Consider the following 15891-nt stretch of genomic DNA (forward strand, 5'->3'; position numbering starts at 1 on the left):
GCCAAATATGTGTGCCATTTTTCCTTTTGGACATTGCTGAGTCATGTTTGTCCAGTTAGTCCCCTACTTCACCCCTCTGACTGAAGAGTGCAAAACACACTTGTCTATGTGGGAATGTTCACTTTCACATTAATTACAATACCAATTTTAGGACAGTAGAAAGTGGACTCTCGCTTCCCTTGTCCTTTAGTTCTCACATTCCATGAGCAATGTTTCTGACAAAAGGGGAAAAATTGCTGTTTTCTGAGTCAGAATTTATTTATCTAATACTTATCGTTTGCTAGTTTTTGACTTTGATGTGATATTTTTTTTTTAATAGTTTACTTTATGCTATGTCTGGAGTGATTTTCATTAAAAAAAAAAAAAAATGCAATCTCCTCAGGATGGTTTCCATTACAAAAGACAGATTAACAGGACTACCATCTTCCCAAAGTATTTAATTTACCAAATGCTTACTTTCAGTCCATTCTCATGAAAATAATTTTCACTTAAAAAAAAAGAAAAGAAAAAAAAAAAATACTTTCCAATCTTATGTTTAACTGACCTTTGTTTCTTTGTTGATGGTTTCTGTCCTACAAGATCTACAGCTGATGTACTGACTAATCTCACATAGGATAAGTGATCTATTGATGGGGGTTTCCTCTCTAGAGCAATAGCTCTTGACATATTGAAAGCATTTGATAGGGTTTGGCATAAAAATCTACATCACAAGATTTCCAACTATGGAATATCTGGAAATGTCTTCTCAACCATTGAATCCTTTCTCTTTGATACAAGTAGATGTCGATGGGCAGAAGTCCAAAACTCAAAGTACTAATGCTGGAATGCCTCAGAGATCCATCTTGGGCCCAACTCTCTTTATTATATTCATCAATAAGCTCCCAGACCACATTCCATGTTCATTCATCAATATATACGCAGACAACACTACCATTAATGGTAACACTTCAAAGTCCAGCAATGATCAAGTTCTCTCCGAGTTTCTTTTTCAACCCCGAGCATTTGCTTAAAAAAAAAAAAAAAAAAAAAAAAGTGACTCGTTAATTTTAATGCATCCAAAATCAAGGTTCTATCTTTTCACCATCAACATTCTGATCATCACTTGGCCCCGGTTGATATGAATGGTTCTAGTTTTAAAGAAGCATTCTACTTTGATAAGTTTTTTAGACTGACCTTCACTCCTGATCTGGAATGGAAGTTGCTGGAAAAATGGTTGTGTTATTCTACTGCTTCAGAAGATGCCTCACTCCCAACGCAATCTTCTACATGTAGAACAGCCAAATACTGGGGAGGGGGTCGATTCTGCCATGACAAAGTTCAAAACTGACTTTGAAATCTGATAGGTGATCCCGTTTTCTCCTCTCTGCAACCTCTTTCCCCTTAGAAGAGACGAGACGACGTTAGCCTTGCATTATTTTCATGGCAAGTGCTCGTCAAATCTTCAATCTATGGTTCCCTCTTGCCAAACTTTCACAAAAAAACACTTGTCTAGTTACAACCACTAAAACAAGTTTCTCTTCACTCTCTGTGCCTAAATCTAAATGTAAGTTCCATAAACAAATCTTTCCTAAAAGTGCCCACCTGTGGAACTGTCCCGCTTTGTAGCTGATTACAACATGGTTGTCATCAAGTCCAATGTAAACAAATTCTTGTTGAGCCATCGCCTTAAATCAATTTCTACCCAATTTTCACTATACATTCATTAACTCTTATCAAGGCCCAGGGGCCACTCAAAGATAAGGTGGTGACTCCCTTGTATATAAAAAAAAGATTAAAAATAGATTACTTACGTTTGCTAATAAACCTACAGGATAATTATCATCAACAAACTGGTTGAATCGTAAGCGGGAGAGGATGGCAGTAACCTGTTGCATCCGACTGTCAGACTCTTTCTCAGACCCTATATGCTGAAACAAAAATAAATAAGTTTTAATGGCAAAGCAAAAAGAAATTAACAACAAAGCAAAAAGAAACTTAATCTTATAAAGTTGAAAGAAAAATAAAGAAATGGCAAGTTTTAAAAATACCTTTGCAATAACCTTAGGAAAAAAAATTAATGGCAAATGTAAAAAAAAAAAATTTCATATAAAATTGTAAACATCTTTCACAATGAAATAAATATTCTATTTTAATACTAACTTGGCAAAAGTGATTCCACAGTTCACAATATTATCTAGTACAGCTTCCCACCTAGTGTCAATCATAGAAACTGAAATATGTTAAGGTGGGTATGTTTGCTGGTAAATGTTTTAGCATCAATTATATTGGATGTGTGCGAGAGGTTGGTTATTGAAGCTAGCTGTCTGAAGGTGTCAACGCCTTCCTCAGTGGGAGCAACCTTTCATTGAGAGGTTCAGCAGTGGTTCCCAAGAATACTAATAAAGATAAACCCTGTCTCTCAGAACCTGCAAGCTCTACTAAACTCAGCAACTGACTGACCAGTTGCATTGATGAAGGTGGAATACGCTGACTTGGTAAATACTTACAAAATTCTTAACCAATTTTTTTTTTTTTTTTTTTTCTCTCACACATATGGATATGCCGACAAAGTCAGAAAACAGCACAGTTCACATGACTTTCAAACATTTTTTATGCTCAGAATTGCTGAAGCATGGAATAAACTGTCAGCATCAGTTGTGGAGACATTGCATCCTTAAAAACCTTCATGCTTTCCCAATCTACACCTGATTCCATCACTCCCTCTACACACACACACACACACACATTTTAGATAAGTTGTCATGCACAAGCTTCGAAGCTTCGACAACACCTAACAAATTTACATCATTAACGATTACTTAACTACCACCTAACATCCATTAACCCTTATCCTCAAGTGGTCTTTGGGTCTTGATAAGTGGTGATCCCCAAGTAACAAAAAAAAAAAAGAACCGGCTTATAAACACCTCTAGAAGTGTAAGCCATTTTGAGTTTCAGAACAGTTTCAGATGGTTCGCTGTTACACACAAGTCCTGGGAGGTGACTTGTTTGTAGTAGACAGTTCCACAGAACAAAATATTCTTACCGTGTCGAAACCCGGGAAAAGAACATGTGAAATTGCTCCAGAAAGGGTTTAATATTTATGAAGCAATTCTGGTTTCTGATTGGTTGGTAGCAGAACGTAGTTAATTTGATTCGTCAGTTCTTAGCAGCATCTTTTATAAATAGAATCGTCCGACTGTGTGGGATCATACCCCATTATAGAACCAAAATATTGCAACAACATCAATAAAAATATCTTGCCAGCAACAACCTGGAGCACCTTTCTGATCTTCATGTATCTAACATACGTAAACTACAAAGTCAGAAAATGGCACAGTTCCCATGACTTCAGAAACATTTTTATCACGCTCAGAATTACTGAAGAATGGAACAAACTACATCAAATATTGGCTGCCAATCCTTTAAAACCATCAGGATTCCAAAAATTTGGAAAAATTACACCTAATGTCAACCTCTTCATCCACATGCATATATATGTATATCATTACTCATATACTATTCATCTCCTTGGCAATTGTACACTATGTATTATGCATAGTCTGGCGATGAGTTATACAGCATAATCATGCTAACACACTGGTTCCAGTTAGATCACTGAAGTTAAGCAACATTAAGCCTGGTCAGTACTAAAATGAGTGACCATTTGGGAATACCAGGTGTTGTAGGTGTTCTCTGCTTATCTCAGCATTGTTTCCAGTCGTCCTGAACTTCTTTGTCTTTGGACTTAAGCAGTGTTAATTCAGAAGAGGTGTGAGTTAGGGATTGCGCAACTCTTGTCTCACAATTACACATGCAGCTACCTTTACAAAAGGTATCCATAGTCTTTTGAGACTGAATGGAGGCAATGATGATGATGATGATTAATATGTGAAATGCTCTCAAAAACTGTATGCAATGATTTCATTATTTTAAAACTTATTGTTAGACTGACTTATATAGGTTTCATAATCCTTTAATTAGAGGGGAGAACTATAGACTTTATGTCTTTTTCTCATGGTCTATCCAAAGTTGTAATTATTATTTCTTCTCTTTGGCTGGTTGCTAGAATACATTTGTGCATAAAGAAGTTAATAACCATTTAATCTTGAAACATATCTATGAATCCATTTTACTTGACTATAAGTTGCTTCTTGTTTTTATTAAAGGGAACGCAAGAAGTCTAAACAATGCTAGTTCTCCCAATATTAACGTACATGTTTATCCACTAATGTTGAACTGCAATTATCAATATTTCAAATCTTTCTACATTTAATCAAATGACTAAACAAACCCGACATCTACTCTCATACATTGCGTCTATTAATCGTAAAGTTCTTTTAGGATGACCTCACTTCATCCATTTTGCTCATTCTGTCATATTGCTCTCATTTACAGAGAATAAGTATTTAGTATCCATTTTGAAGGGAATAAACACTCGTCATAAACTACTCTTCAAATTTTATTAATTTGATCATTTTCTCATAATATTAATTATCATTCAACTATTAATCTATTCATCTTATTAATCTGTCTATGAGTAGCTTTTATAATTGAAAAATCATGACAAAAAAAATAAATAAGCAGAGTTTGAGTAGCTGAGAAGGTTGGAAAGTAGGTTAGGCAGAAGAAAGCAATTATAAGAAAAATGGAATTTCAAGGGACTACTAAAAACAGAATAAAAAAAAACACATAAAATAAAAGATCAGAGCGTATAAAGTTTGAAATGTTGCAATCAACAACCAAAACAAATTTCTGAGTTTTTGAGATGAGGATTGATTAATCATATCATTTGGATTCTTCGGACTACTCTTCTCAACTTGAGTGTCATTTTCACAACATCCTGGTCAATATAACTTCTGACCTTCTTCAGGTGTATCTTGTTGAACTCCAGAATCATTCTGCCAAATTTGGAAATCTGCACAAAATTTTAACAGTAATCTTTATTTAATCTGGAGGTGTGTGTGTGTGGGGGGGGGATGCTCTCATTCCACCTTGCTTCCAAGGACGCGTGGCATAGTGGACAGAGGAATTGGTAAAATTCAGTGATTGAACACTCTTCTGAAAACTGAAGGTTCAATTCTCAGTGCTAGTGACACTCAAAATACAATTGCAAATTACTTAGGACTTCTATGTAGTTATGGCTGATGGAACAAGAGCATGCTACCTCCATGGATTAAATAAAGGGTTCTGATCAAAACTCCATGGAGATTCACAGAGTTCGACAAGATATACCTGAAAAAGGTTAGAGGTTATATCAACAGAAACGTTATGAAAATAACACTCAAGATGATAATAGTAGACTGATGAATTAAATACAAACCAAAATGAGACTGGAAAAAAAAAAAAAAAAAAAAAAAAAAGTACACATTTGAATTTCTTGCAACTCACCGTTAATATTTGATCCAAATGTTTCTGCCATTCACCGAGGTATGTATCTTGGACAAAACAAAACACCATGAGACAATGGAGCACAATTTCAGCAGAGAGTTGGCACAATTTCGGAAGTTCTTTTATTAATTGGTTATTCAAGGCTTCATATTCTTTCTTAACAAGATCCAGTCTATCATCACCCTGACAAGGGATAAACCAAAAAAAAAAAAAAAAAATTGCAAGTTAAATCATCTATTTATTCAGGAATAACACAGCATAGCAAAAAAAGTTATTTTGATCTATTTTAAAAATAAAAAATAGAGAATCCTTTGTTATAGTAACAGAAAAGAACACACGAGGTTTTGTTATAGTTTTTGAATGCATGGATTCAGTTAAGTATTCATTTACCTTCTCTCCGGGAAGTTAGGCACAAGATCACATATGTGATTGATGAAAGTGTTTCTGTGGAATGAATTGGATTTGAACTTGGCGTATCCAAGTTTCCAGTTTATGTTATTAACTAATTTCCTACAATCATCCGCAAAATTCAAAATGGATCCAAATGAGTAGAAACAAATTCAACTACGCTACAACCACCATCAACAATTTCTCCTCCATCCTCTGTGCCTAAATCTAAACACAGATTCTATAAACAAAGCTTCTTTTCTAAAACTGTCTCCCTATAAAACACTGTTCCGCTGGCCTGCTTTCCGACTGACTACAACATGGTGGCCTTCAAGTTCAATGTAAACAAGTTCTTGATGAGGAGTCCCTTTTAATCAAATTCTATTCAATTTTCACCATTAATGATTACTACATTACCAATTTACATTCATTAACTTTTATCCTTGAGTGGCCTACAGGCCTTGATAAGTGGTTTAAAAAAAGAAGAAAAAAGTACTAGACAAAGAGAGTAGAAAGCCGTGATAATAGTGTGGAGAGGCATAAAACAGAGGATTATATACCCACTGTGTTATAGCATGCAGACCTGGAACCCTTCAAATACAAGAATATCATTATTAGTGCCCAATTTTTTTCGTCTTTTTATTTTGTTTGTTTTTTTTGCGACCAGTTAAAGGCGGCACACTGGGTGCTTTACTTTTGGCAACGACATATCCTGGTGCAACGTTTCAATATCAGGACAGAGTTTTGGTTACCTCATTAATACTCAAAAAATCTCTAGAAAGGAGATGACCTTTGGGGTTTCGATTGTGATTGATACACTTATCATAGCACTAAAGAGATCTGATTACTACCATGACAACTAAGTCACCCAGATCCCACCAGCTAAGTTGCAGTGCCCTTAATGAAGACTCAGCAGTTGTAAAGATGAAACGGGCACTAGCATGCAAGGATCACCAGCACATCTTTTACTAGAAAACTCAGACTAAAACTTGAACCAAATTTCGGCATCTGAGAACATAGTATTTCATTAAAGAAGGATAAGTTATATTCCACAACCTTTTCCTTGATTACTCATAATTGTTACATCAAATACATATGCACAAACAGATCTAGCTTCAGGAAACTTTTAGGCATTGGGATCCAAGGTTAATCCTGAAATCCTTTCGCCAGAAACCCTATTATGGCAAACTCATCTAACATCATGAGTTACTTCACAATGCTGCATAATGTGGCCTATACTCTCGACCTGACTGCAATCCGAGTCAGCATCACCCTTGTTCTGACCTTTGTTTTCTGAAACCTACATTAAAGGTTTACACCTCTGATGTAGAGCTTGAGAAAAAACCTTGTCCAAGTACCGGAGCAATAGGTGGGCAGTTTCGATACTACTAGTAGGAACAAGCCAGACCCCATAATAGAACGAGACTAATACTTCTCTCCATCACACAGAGGCTTTTGAGATGTCTCAGATCATCTAACCCCACATTTTGTAGGACGATTAACTAGGCTGAGACTAGGTTGAAACGGAGTACTCCAGATGTAAGAGTATATCAGTCATACAGTGAGTACAGACAGATGTCTAACCAGATCTGGCAGTGCACATTACAATGAGGATGATAGCAAAAACTAAGAAAGGTGCAGCAAATCAACCACCTCAGTGGTGATCATGAACTATCGCTGAAAGAGCTTACCAACAAAACACACAAGTGATAGGAAAGAAAGCAGCAGCAGCGATCTTCTGCAGCTGATGCAAACTACATGAGTGTTCTGGACCACTAAAAAAGTTGAATCATGCAAATCGGCCTTTTTTTTTTTTTTTTTTTTACATAGTGGTCACCACTTATCAAGGCCCGGAAGCCACTCAGGGATAAGGATTATTGCAAGTACATTACGTTAGTGTGGAGATTTGATGAAGTGTTTACTTAAGGGGGCAGTTCATTAGGAATTTGTTAACGTTGGACTTGAACACATCCAAGTTGTAGTCAGGTGGGAAGCAGGCAGGCGGAACAGAGTTACACAGGCGTGCAGTTCTAAGAAAGAAGCTTTGTTCATGGAATTCACGTTTTGATTTAGGAAGATAAAGAGTGGGGGAAATTTTTCAGTGGTTTCAGCTAGACGGGTGTTTTTCGTGAAAGATTGGCGAGGGGGGACCAGAGATTGGAATTCAGACGAGCACTTGCCATGGAAATAATGATAAAACAAAGATAGGCTCGCAACGTCTCTTCTGTGGGAGAGAGGTTGCAGAGTAGAGAAAAGGGCATCCACCACTCAGTCTGATTTTTCACCTCTTACTAGATCCAAGCTGACAAGTGTGTTTACCTGCAGCTAGATGTTGCCAGCAGATATATACACCAGGAATTGGTCATGTTTTGGTTGTCTGTAGGAATAGCAAAGTGTACTACAGACCACTAATAGATTGATGACTGACTTGTACCATCAATAGGGGTGAAAGAGGTTTGGTTAACACTGGGGTGCCCCAACATTTTGGTTATCAGCATAGCAAAGTACACATTAAAGCATTCAATTTCAATTTGTTTTTATCATGTAGCATACAAAGCCTGCCTTTTTTTTTTCTTTTTCCTTTTTACACAGGCGTCACCACATTATCAAGGCCAAGAGGCCACTCAAGGATGAGGGTTAAAGAGTGTACAGTAGAAATTGGACAATGTAGTAATCATTAGTAATGAAAATTCGGTAAATTTGATAACTTATATGGAATGGCTCATCAAGAACTTATTTACATTAGACTTGAACACAACGATATTGTAGTAAGCCGGAAAGCAGGAAAACGGAAGACAATTCCACAGGCGTGCAGTTCTAAGAAAGAAGCTTTATTCATGGAATCTACGTTTAGGTTTAGGCACAGATAAAGAGTGGGGGGGGGGGGAATTATTGATAGTGTTTACAGCTAGACGAGTGTTTCTTGTGAAAGTTTGGCGAGGGAGGACCATAGACTGAAGCTCAGTCGAACACTTTCCATGAAAATAACGATACATCAGAGACAAACTCGCAACATCTCTTCTGTGAGATAGAGGTTGCAAGGAAGAGAAAAGGACATCTACGAGGCTACAAAGTTTATTTTGAACTCTATCAAGGCAGGACAAGTCCTTTCTAGCAGCTCCTGCCCAGATGTGGCAACAGTATTCCATCCTTGGACGTACCTGGCTCATATAGATAGAGAATTGCATCAGCAGTGAGATATCTACCGGATCGATAGAAAGATCCCACCATTTTTCCAGCGGCCTTGGCAACAAATTTGATGTACGTGTTCCCTTTAAGATCAGGAGTAATGGTCAAGCCCAGAAGCTTGTCAAAACTTGAGGCCTCCTGAAGACGAGAGCCATTCATTTCAATTGATGCCAGATGTGGATCAGAATGTTGATGTAAAGAGAGAAGCTTGGTTTTAGATGCATTAAAAGTAACCAGCCACTCCTTTCCCCATTGTACTACGTGCTCAAGATCAGAGGAGAGAGAATTGGAGAGAACTTGGTCATTTACTGTCTTAGATGTGCTACCATAAATGGTAGTGTCGTCAGCATAAATGTCTACAAATGATGTAAGGATGTGATTTGGAAGATCATTAATGTAGATCAGGAAAAGAGTTCGGCCCAGGATGGACCCCTGAGGTACACCAGCATTAATACTGTGAGCTTCTGATTTTTGCCCCTACTACTCTTATGAAAGAAATGATTTAATAATTAAGACATTTCCAGCTATACCATAGCTAGAGATTTTGTGAAGTAAACCTTTATGCTATACCCTATCAAAGGCCTTTGATATGTCAAGAGCAATTTCCCTAGAAAGTTTGCCTTCGTCGAGAGATTTGCTAATCCTATGAGATATAACTAAGCACATCTGCTGTAGATCTAGCAGAACGGAAACCATATTGAGTGTCACTAAGGTTATTTTTGTTGAGATGGTTGATTACTTCTGCATTTAACAGATTCCAGCAACTTACTCATGACGCACAGGAGACTTATTGGCCTGTACTGAGAGGGGGATGAGCGATCACCTGAATTCTTAAATACAGGGCATACTGATGAGATTTTCCAGGGTGATAGGAAGCTATTCTCCTTAAGACAACGTTTAAACAGTTTTCTAAGTATGGGAGCTAGTTCAGGTTGAAGTTTTTTGAGTACTATAATTGGAATACCGTCAGGGGCAGTTGCTTTACTGGAATCAAGGTTTTTGATTAGCTTGACAACATCACATACAGATATATGTATATCACATAGCATGTTTTCTGATACAGGCGGAAATATTGGGGGTTGACGGCCTTGGTCGCAAAGGGTAGAATTAGCTGCAAAGTTCTTCGCAAAGAGTTTGGCTTTGTCTGATGCTGACGAGATTACCTCAGGTCCATTGAGGATAGTTGGGATAGAGCACACGCTTCTGTTCAGGATTCTGTTTGCTATTTGCCAAAACTGGTGGGAACCAAGCCAATGCTCAGCTACTTTGGACTTGACGGATTGAACATACAACTCTTGCGTTCTTTATTACTTTCTTACAATGGTTGCTGGCAATCTTGAAAGTGGCTTTATTTTCCATACATCTATTACGTTGCAAGCAGTGGAAAAAGTGATTTCTGTGCGCAATGGCAGCAGCACATTCTGGAGAGAACCATGGCTGGCCGTTAGGTTTTTGCTGGAACTTTTTTGAGGGTATAAAACGGTCTATACCTACAATTAACCATTCCGTCAGGTCTGATACTATAGAGGACACATCCTTTTTAAACATGGAACGCAGAGATAGATCCGATATAAATGTACGGAAGCTATCCCAGTCAGCCTTAGTGTATCGATATACTGTACGATGGAGAGGTACGTCTGGGGACTTATTACATTTCATTTTTATCTTAATTGATACAACAGAGTGGTCGGAAGATCCAAGAGGAGACAGAACAGAAACTGAACATAGTTCAGAGTAAGTTGTGAGAAAAAGGTCTAGTAGGCTCGCATACTGGCTGTCATTGTCGGGCACATGAATGGGTTCATGAACAATCTGAGTGAGGTCATAAGCAATGGAGAAATCATGACAGAACCTCCCCTCATCATCGGTCTTGTTTGAGTGGGTCAACCATTCGATATTGTGCACATTGAAGTTTCCACATATGTGAATGTTAGTTGAAGGATAAGCAGACAGGACTTGGTCAATTTTCTCAGATATGCTTTTAAAGATAGTAACTCCGCTGTTGTGTGGGCGATAGAGAGTAAATATAAATGCAGTAGTGTGAGCTAAAGCAATCCGGAAACACATATAGGGTAAGTTAGGATCTTCCCTGGAGATGTCCCTACTACATGGAAAGCCATCTTTAAAATAGGCACATATTCCATGCCCATGGCGATCTTGGGGGTCAGATTTAGAAGTTGAAGTATCCTTTAATTGTGAACTCTTCTAGGGAAAGCCTGTCCAATGCCAGTTTCGCTTAAAAAGAAAAGGTCTGATTTAGTCTCCTGTAATTGGGTTTCAACCTCTGGAAGGTTAGAACGTAGACCCCTGATGTTGGAGAAGGAGACATGGTAGTAGGAGTCTATGTTGGAAGTTGGAGAACCGGGTTTAAATCATGTATTTTTTCTTGAAACTTGTCATAAAATTTTGGAATTTGTGGACTAGGTCGTCAGATTTACTTAGCTTCCCCTCTCTGTCCTGCTCTAAGAGAGAAAGAAATTAAGATTTTTTTTTTTTTGTAGCACATAAGGTAAAGCCGTAACAATTACCCACTAATATGGCATCAAGAGGCCCCACCAGAAGCTACTGCATGGTCCAGATTCCATTCACCAAATGGCAATACAGCAGCCCCAGTACTTTGCACCTGCTGATAGGACAGCCTCCTTAGTGGTTAATCCAAGGTTCGGGTCCCTGACTATCAGGCGGATAACGTCAGCCCAGATAAAACGTTTACCTCCAGCACCCTTACTAGTGACATGGCTACAAGGATAGACATAGAAACAGAAAATTTCCGCCATCTCTGCCAACTGTTCGCACAAAATACTGCCAACCTAGAAAACAGCTTTTTCTTCTCCCTTTGTCAATCACTCATTAAAAAATGAGGACTGAGGGGCAATGCGTTTTCTACTCTCCATGAAAAAAAAAATAATAAAAAAAAAAATAATAAAAAAAAAACTATTAAGTATTCTACTTAATAAAAAATCCAACGGACGTGTTTAAGGGAACGTATGGTGATAGATTGCCCTCTCACGAACTAAAAATAAGTACAATTACGTAATCTATTTTTGCAATCAACTTGGTAGATAAATAAACATTTATGGACGAGAAAAAAGCTAGCATTTAATAAAACAGAAATACATAAATTAAATACTGAAATAAAATGTAGTTATTAATATTTGAATCTAAAAAATAAAAAGTATGATTAATATAGAAGTCATTTATCTCAACAAAAACACTTCCATCTCCAAAATGCAAACTGTAAAGAATTCAAGTTTTAATAACAGCGTTCAAAAGACTTTCTTTTTTTTTTTTAAATTAACCGTTAAAAGAAAAACACAATTTTATTCTGGACTTTAGCTAGTCACGTTTTAAGAAACTTGCGATATAAAAGAAAAGCGGATGAGGGGGAGGGTTCTTCCGAAAGTTAGTTGGTGATGTTATAAGTAATTGCGAGATAAGATGGAAGCAGGAATTAAAGGGTGGGGACTGAAAAGGATCCTGTTCGAAAAATATTGTGTTAGATGATTTCCATTTGCCATTTCTATAAATAAAAGCGGAGTTGCCTCCCTTTCATTTTCCAATACGTAAAATGGATGTTAAATCGAATATGATAACAGTGGTAACAATTTAATAGTTTGTGAATTTCAAAATTGTAGAAAATTGAGGAATTCAATTTGTACTGGCTGTAGTATAAACATAGTTAACACAAGGTCTGTATATATTTAAATCAAATCTTTGAACTTATTTTACACCCAAGCAATGCCATATTCATTTGTTAGTAACCTATAATAAAACATTCTTCCATATTTATCAATTCTTTCCACTTACCTGGATTTCCATTAATTTATCCCAGCGTTTATTGATCAGAGCCACCGGACCTTCATAAGATTTAATCAATGTTGACAAAGGATGGATAATGGCAGATTGGATCACAGTTTTCTACCGAGAGAAAAAAAAACAATTCAGTAAATAAAACAAATTTGACCAAATGTATTTTGAACACATTAAAAATGTTGCTGCATTTTGATATGTACAAGAATGAGAAAGTCAATTTGTTAATATATGGTTTCGGTTTCAGAAGTTTGTAGATGAGGATTGCTAATTTATATTTGAATTATTTAAACTACTGTCTCATCTGTAACCTCCAACCTGTACATCTTGTTGAACTTGGGAATTTGTACAGAACTTTGAATAGAACCCTTTATTTAATCCATGGAGATAGATATATCTCGTTCCCTCTGCCATGACCAGGTAAAAATCTTAATTCATAATGGGGTACTTGTGCAGATTTTGATCTGGATATATCTAAGCTTTGCCTGGATCATGACGTCCACTATTCGAGTTTGCCTGTAATCTGACGTAAGATGCCGATCAGTCGATCAATATGTGGCAACGAGCAGATTACTTTTCGATAAACATTGAAAGAGAAAAAAATAAAATAAAACTAGATGTCACATGGAAAGAATGGAGACTAACAATATTATGAAATTACAATGTTAGAAAAACAACTGCAGATGCCCAAAGAAATAGTTTGTTTTTTTTTCTCTCTCAAAATAAGAAATTAATCGAATCAGAGTTCATTTGTAGACGAAGACCAAGGGAAATATACAAGTAATAAGGAAAAAAAGAACAAGCAGTAAATAGGGAAAAAGAAAAAAAGAAGCTGCATAAGCAAAAATGACCTTTTCCATGTCTCATTCCGGGGGTGCTCATTGTATACATGATCCACAGAAAAAAAAATTTGGAAAAAATGCTTTATTACAAGTGTAAAATTGTAATTTTTCCTACTTACTACAGATGGACAAATGTTCACCGTCACTATTCGACTAAGTTCTAGTAAGGAATTGACAAACAAAGACCCAAAAGCCTCATCTCCGTACAATTCTTTCACATGGGAGGCTAAATTGCAGAAGTTCATCATGGTTTCCTATCAAAGAAAAAATTAAAATTAGAAAAGAACAGGTTGAAATAGAAAAATTAGATAATTACAAGATGACCTTTGACCTGTTGGGTCAATGTTGGTACATTGTACATTAGTACGTACATTTAGTACTTTATTTAAACTGAATAATCTTTTGAGAAATTTATTAAAAAATTCAGAGAATTATCCTCAGTATTTTTTTTAATGAAAGTTTATATAAAATATTTATCAAAAATAATCTTCTTAGGTCACTTAAATTATCCCCCCCCCCTTCATGTGCTAATTTCGAGGACGACACATTACCACCATTAGAAAAAAAAAAAAAGTAACATTCTGAAGGTTATAAGTGAAAAAAATGTTAGTTATTTTATATTTTATGGCAGTTCTTAGCATAAAAGATACTAAAACTTGGAAACTGAGATATTAAAAACAAAATTAAATGTCTTGTGAGCTTTAAATACTAGGTGCCTCTAATAGATATTTTTTGTCTACACATTCAGGGTATTATCTCTTTGTAAAAAATGGCAACAGTTTCACCCATGGTTGTAATAAAATGAATAAAACATTTAGTTCAATGAAAGAGCAAGTGGTTAATTTAATTGCCATAAAATTAAAAAAAGAATAAAAATAAAAATTTATAATTTTTCGTTTTTTTTTTTTTTAATTTTTATTACAATACTTTATATTAACATTTATTTATTAAGAAATATTGAAAATTTTATTATGATTGGATAATTCTAATTTTTGGTGCTTTTTTTCACTACAATCAGGAGTATTCATATTTTTTTTTTTTTTTTTTTTAAATTTATTAAAAAAAAATTATTTACACTTTCATTGCATATCCCTATCTTACTGTCAACTATTTATGCTGCTGCTACTTATTCAGCCACTTCTCATCTGATTCATTCTTCCTTCCACCAGCTAAAACACTCAATATGCAAATAGGAAAGTATCAGAATTTTAATAATATACTATTAGACTCATGTGATCAATGTTTGTACATCTTAGATCAATATATACATTACATAGTTAGAAATAATATATTTTTTACTTTTCTTTATGCCATTTTTTAAGCTGCTACTACATCATCTACTTCCTTCCTCTTATCACTTTATCTCATTTGCTCTTCCTCCCACCATCTAAAACAATACGCAAACAAGCAAGATACGAGCTTTATACTTATGCAGAATCGTTGGAATTTTCCAGGCAGTTTATATAAAAAAAAAACGCTGAAAAGTGCTGAAATGCAGAACCAATGAAATTGCAGCAACCAAGGTCATTTAAGAAAACATTTATTTGCTTTTATTGGTTTATTATAATAAAAAAATAAATATTTATCTTGAATTGACAACAAAAATCAATCATGAAAAGAAAATCCAACAAAAACTATTTTTTGTTTGTTATCAGTTGTTTGTCATTGAAAAAAATAAATGTTCATGAAACTTATCTTACAATGAATGTTTTTTTTTTATTTTATTTTAATTTTCTTAAAGTTTTGCAAAAATTGTTCAATAATTATTCATTATATTTTCTTCATAATAACCAAAAATATTGTTTTTCATTTTTTTTCAGTTAATTTCTTATTGAATTATTTTTGTAATAACAAAAATAATATATTTTTGCATTGAAAAAGTTTTACAGCATTTGCGTAAAAAAAAAAAAAAAATCATGAAACTTTCGTTCAGCACACCTTCCGGCATTTTACATAAACTGACCAAAAAATTCCTATGATAGCACAGTCCTTATTTTGCATCTGTATCAAGAGTTTTATGTTAATCTCCCAGAAATTTAGATGGTAAACCTAGTAGATGATCAGTGATCATTTGGATTACCGGTCATCTAAATAAAGCTAGTGATTATGCACAGTGGATGATGTCGCAATTTTATGATGTCATCTACTACGCACAATTATCTCCCATCCGTTTCATTAAATTATGTCATCCTTTTGTGACCTCATTCAGTGTGTACGGAGACAAACAAGATCTGCAAAGTTTTATTCGTATATAGATGAAGATGAAAAAAAAAAGAAAAAAACAAAACAGTGA

General features: G+C 35.4%; 1 protein-coding gene across 2 annotated transcripts in view; it reads right to left on the reverse strand.

Annotated features, from left to right (window-relative positions):
• The window catches only part of LOC145260479 (rho guanine nucleotide exchange factor 38-like), a 144755-nt gene that overhangs the window by 17268 nt on the left and 111596 nt on the right, over nt 1-15891 (reverse strand). For both annotated transcript variants that reach the window (XM_080118585.1, XM_080118586.1), the window contains 4 exons: nt 13718-13852; nt 12754-12864; nt 5371-5553; nt 1791-1907 (listed from right to left, as the gene is read on the reverse strand). In XM_080118585.1, coding sequence (XP_079974711.1) covers nt 1791-1907; nt 5371-5553; nt 12754-12864; nt 13718-13852 — 546 coding nt within the window. The remainder of the gene's footprint in view (nt 1-1790; nt 1908-5370; nt 5554-12753; nt 12865-13717; nt 13853-15891) is intronic.

The sequence above is a fragment of the Euprymna scolopes genome, chromosome 36 (assembly GCF_053919585.1).
Source record: "Euprymna scolopes isolate OS-2025 chromosome 36, ASM5391958v1, whole genome shotgun sequence".
Taxonomy (NCBI): domain Eukaryota; kingdom Metazoa; phylum Mollusca; class Cephalopoda; order Sepiida; family Sepiolidae; genus Euprymna; species Euprymna scolopes.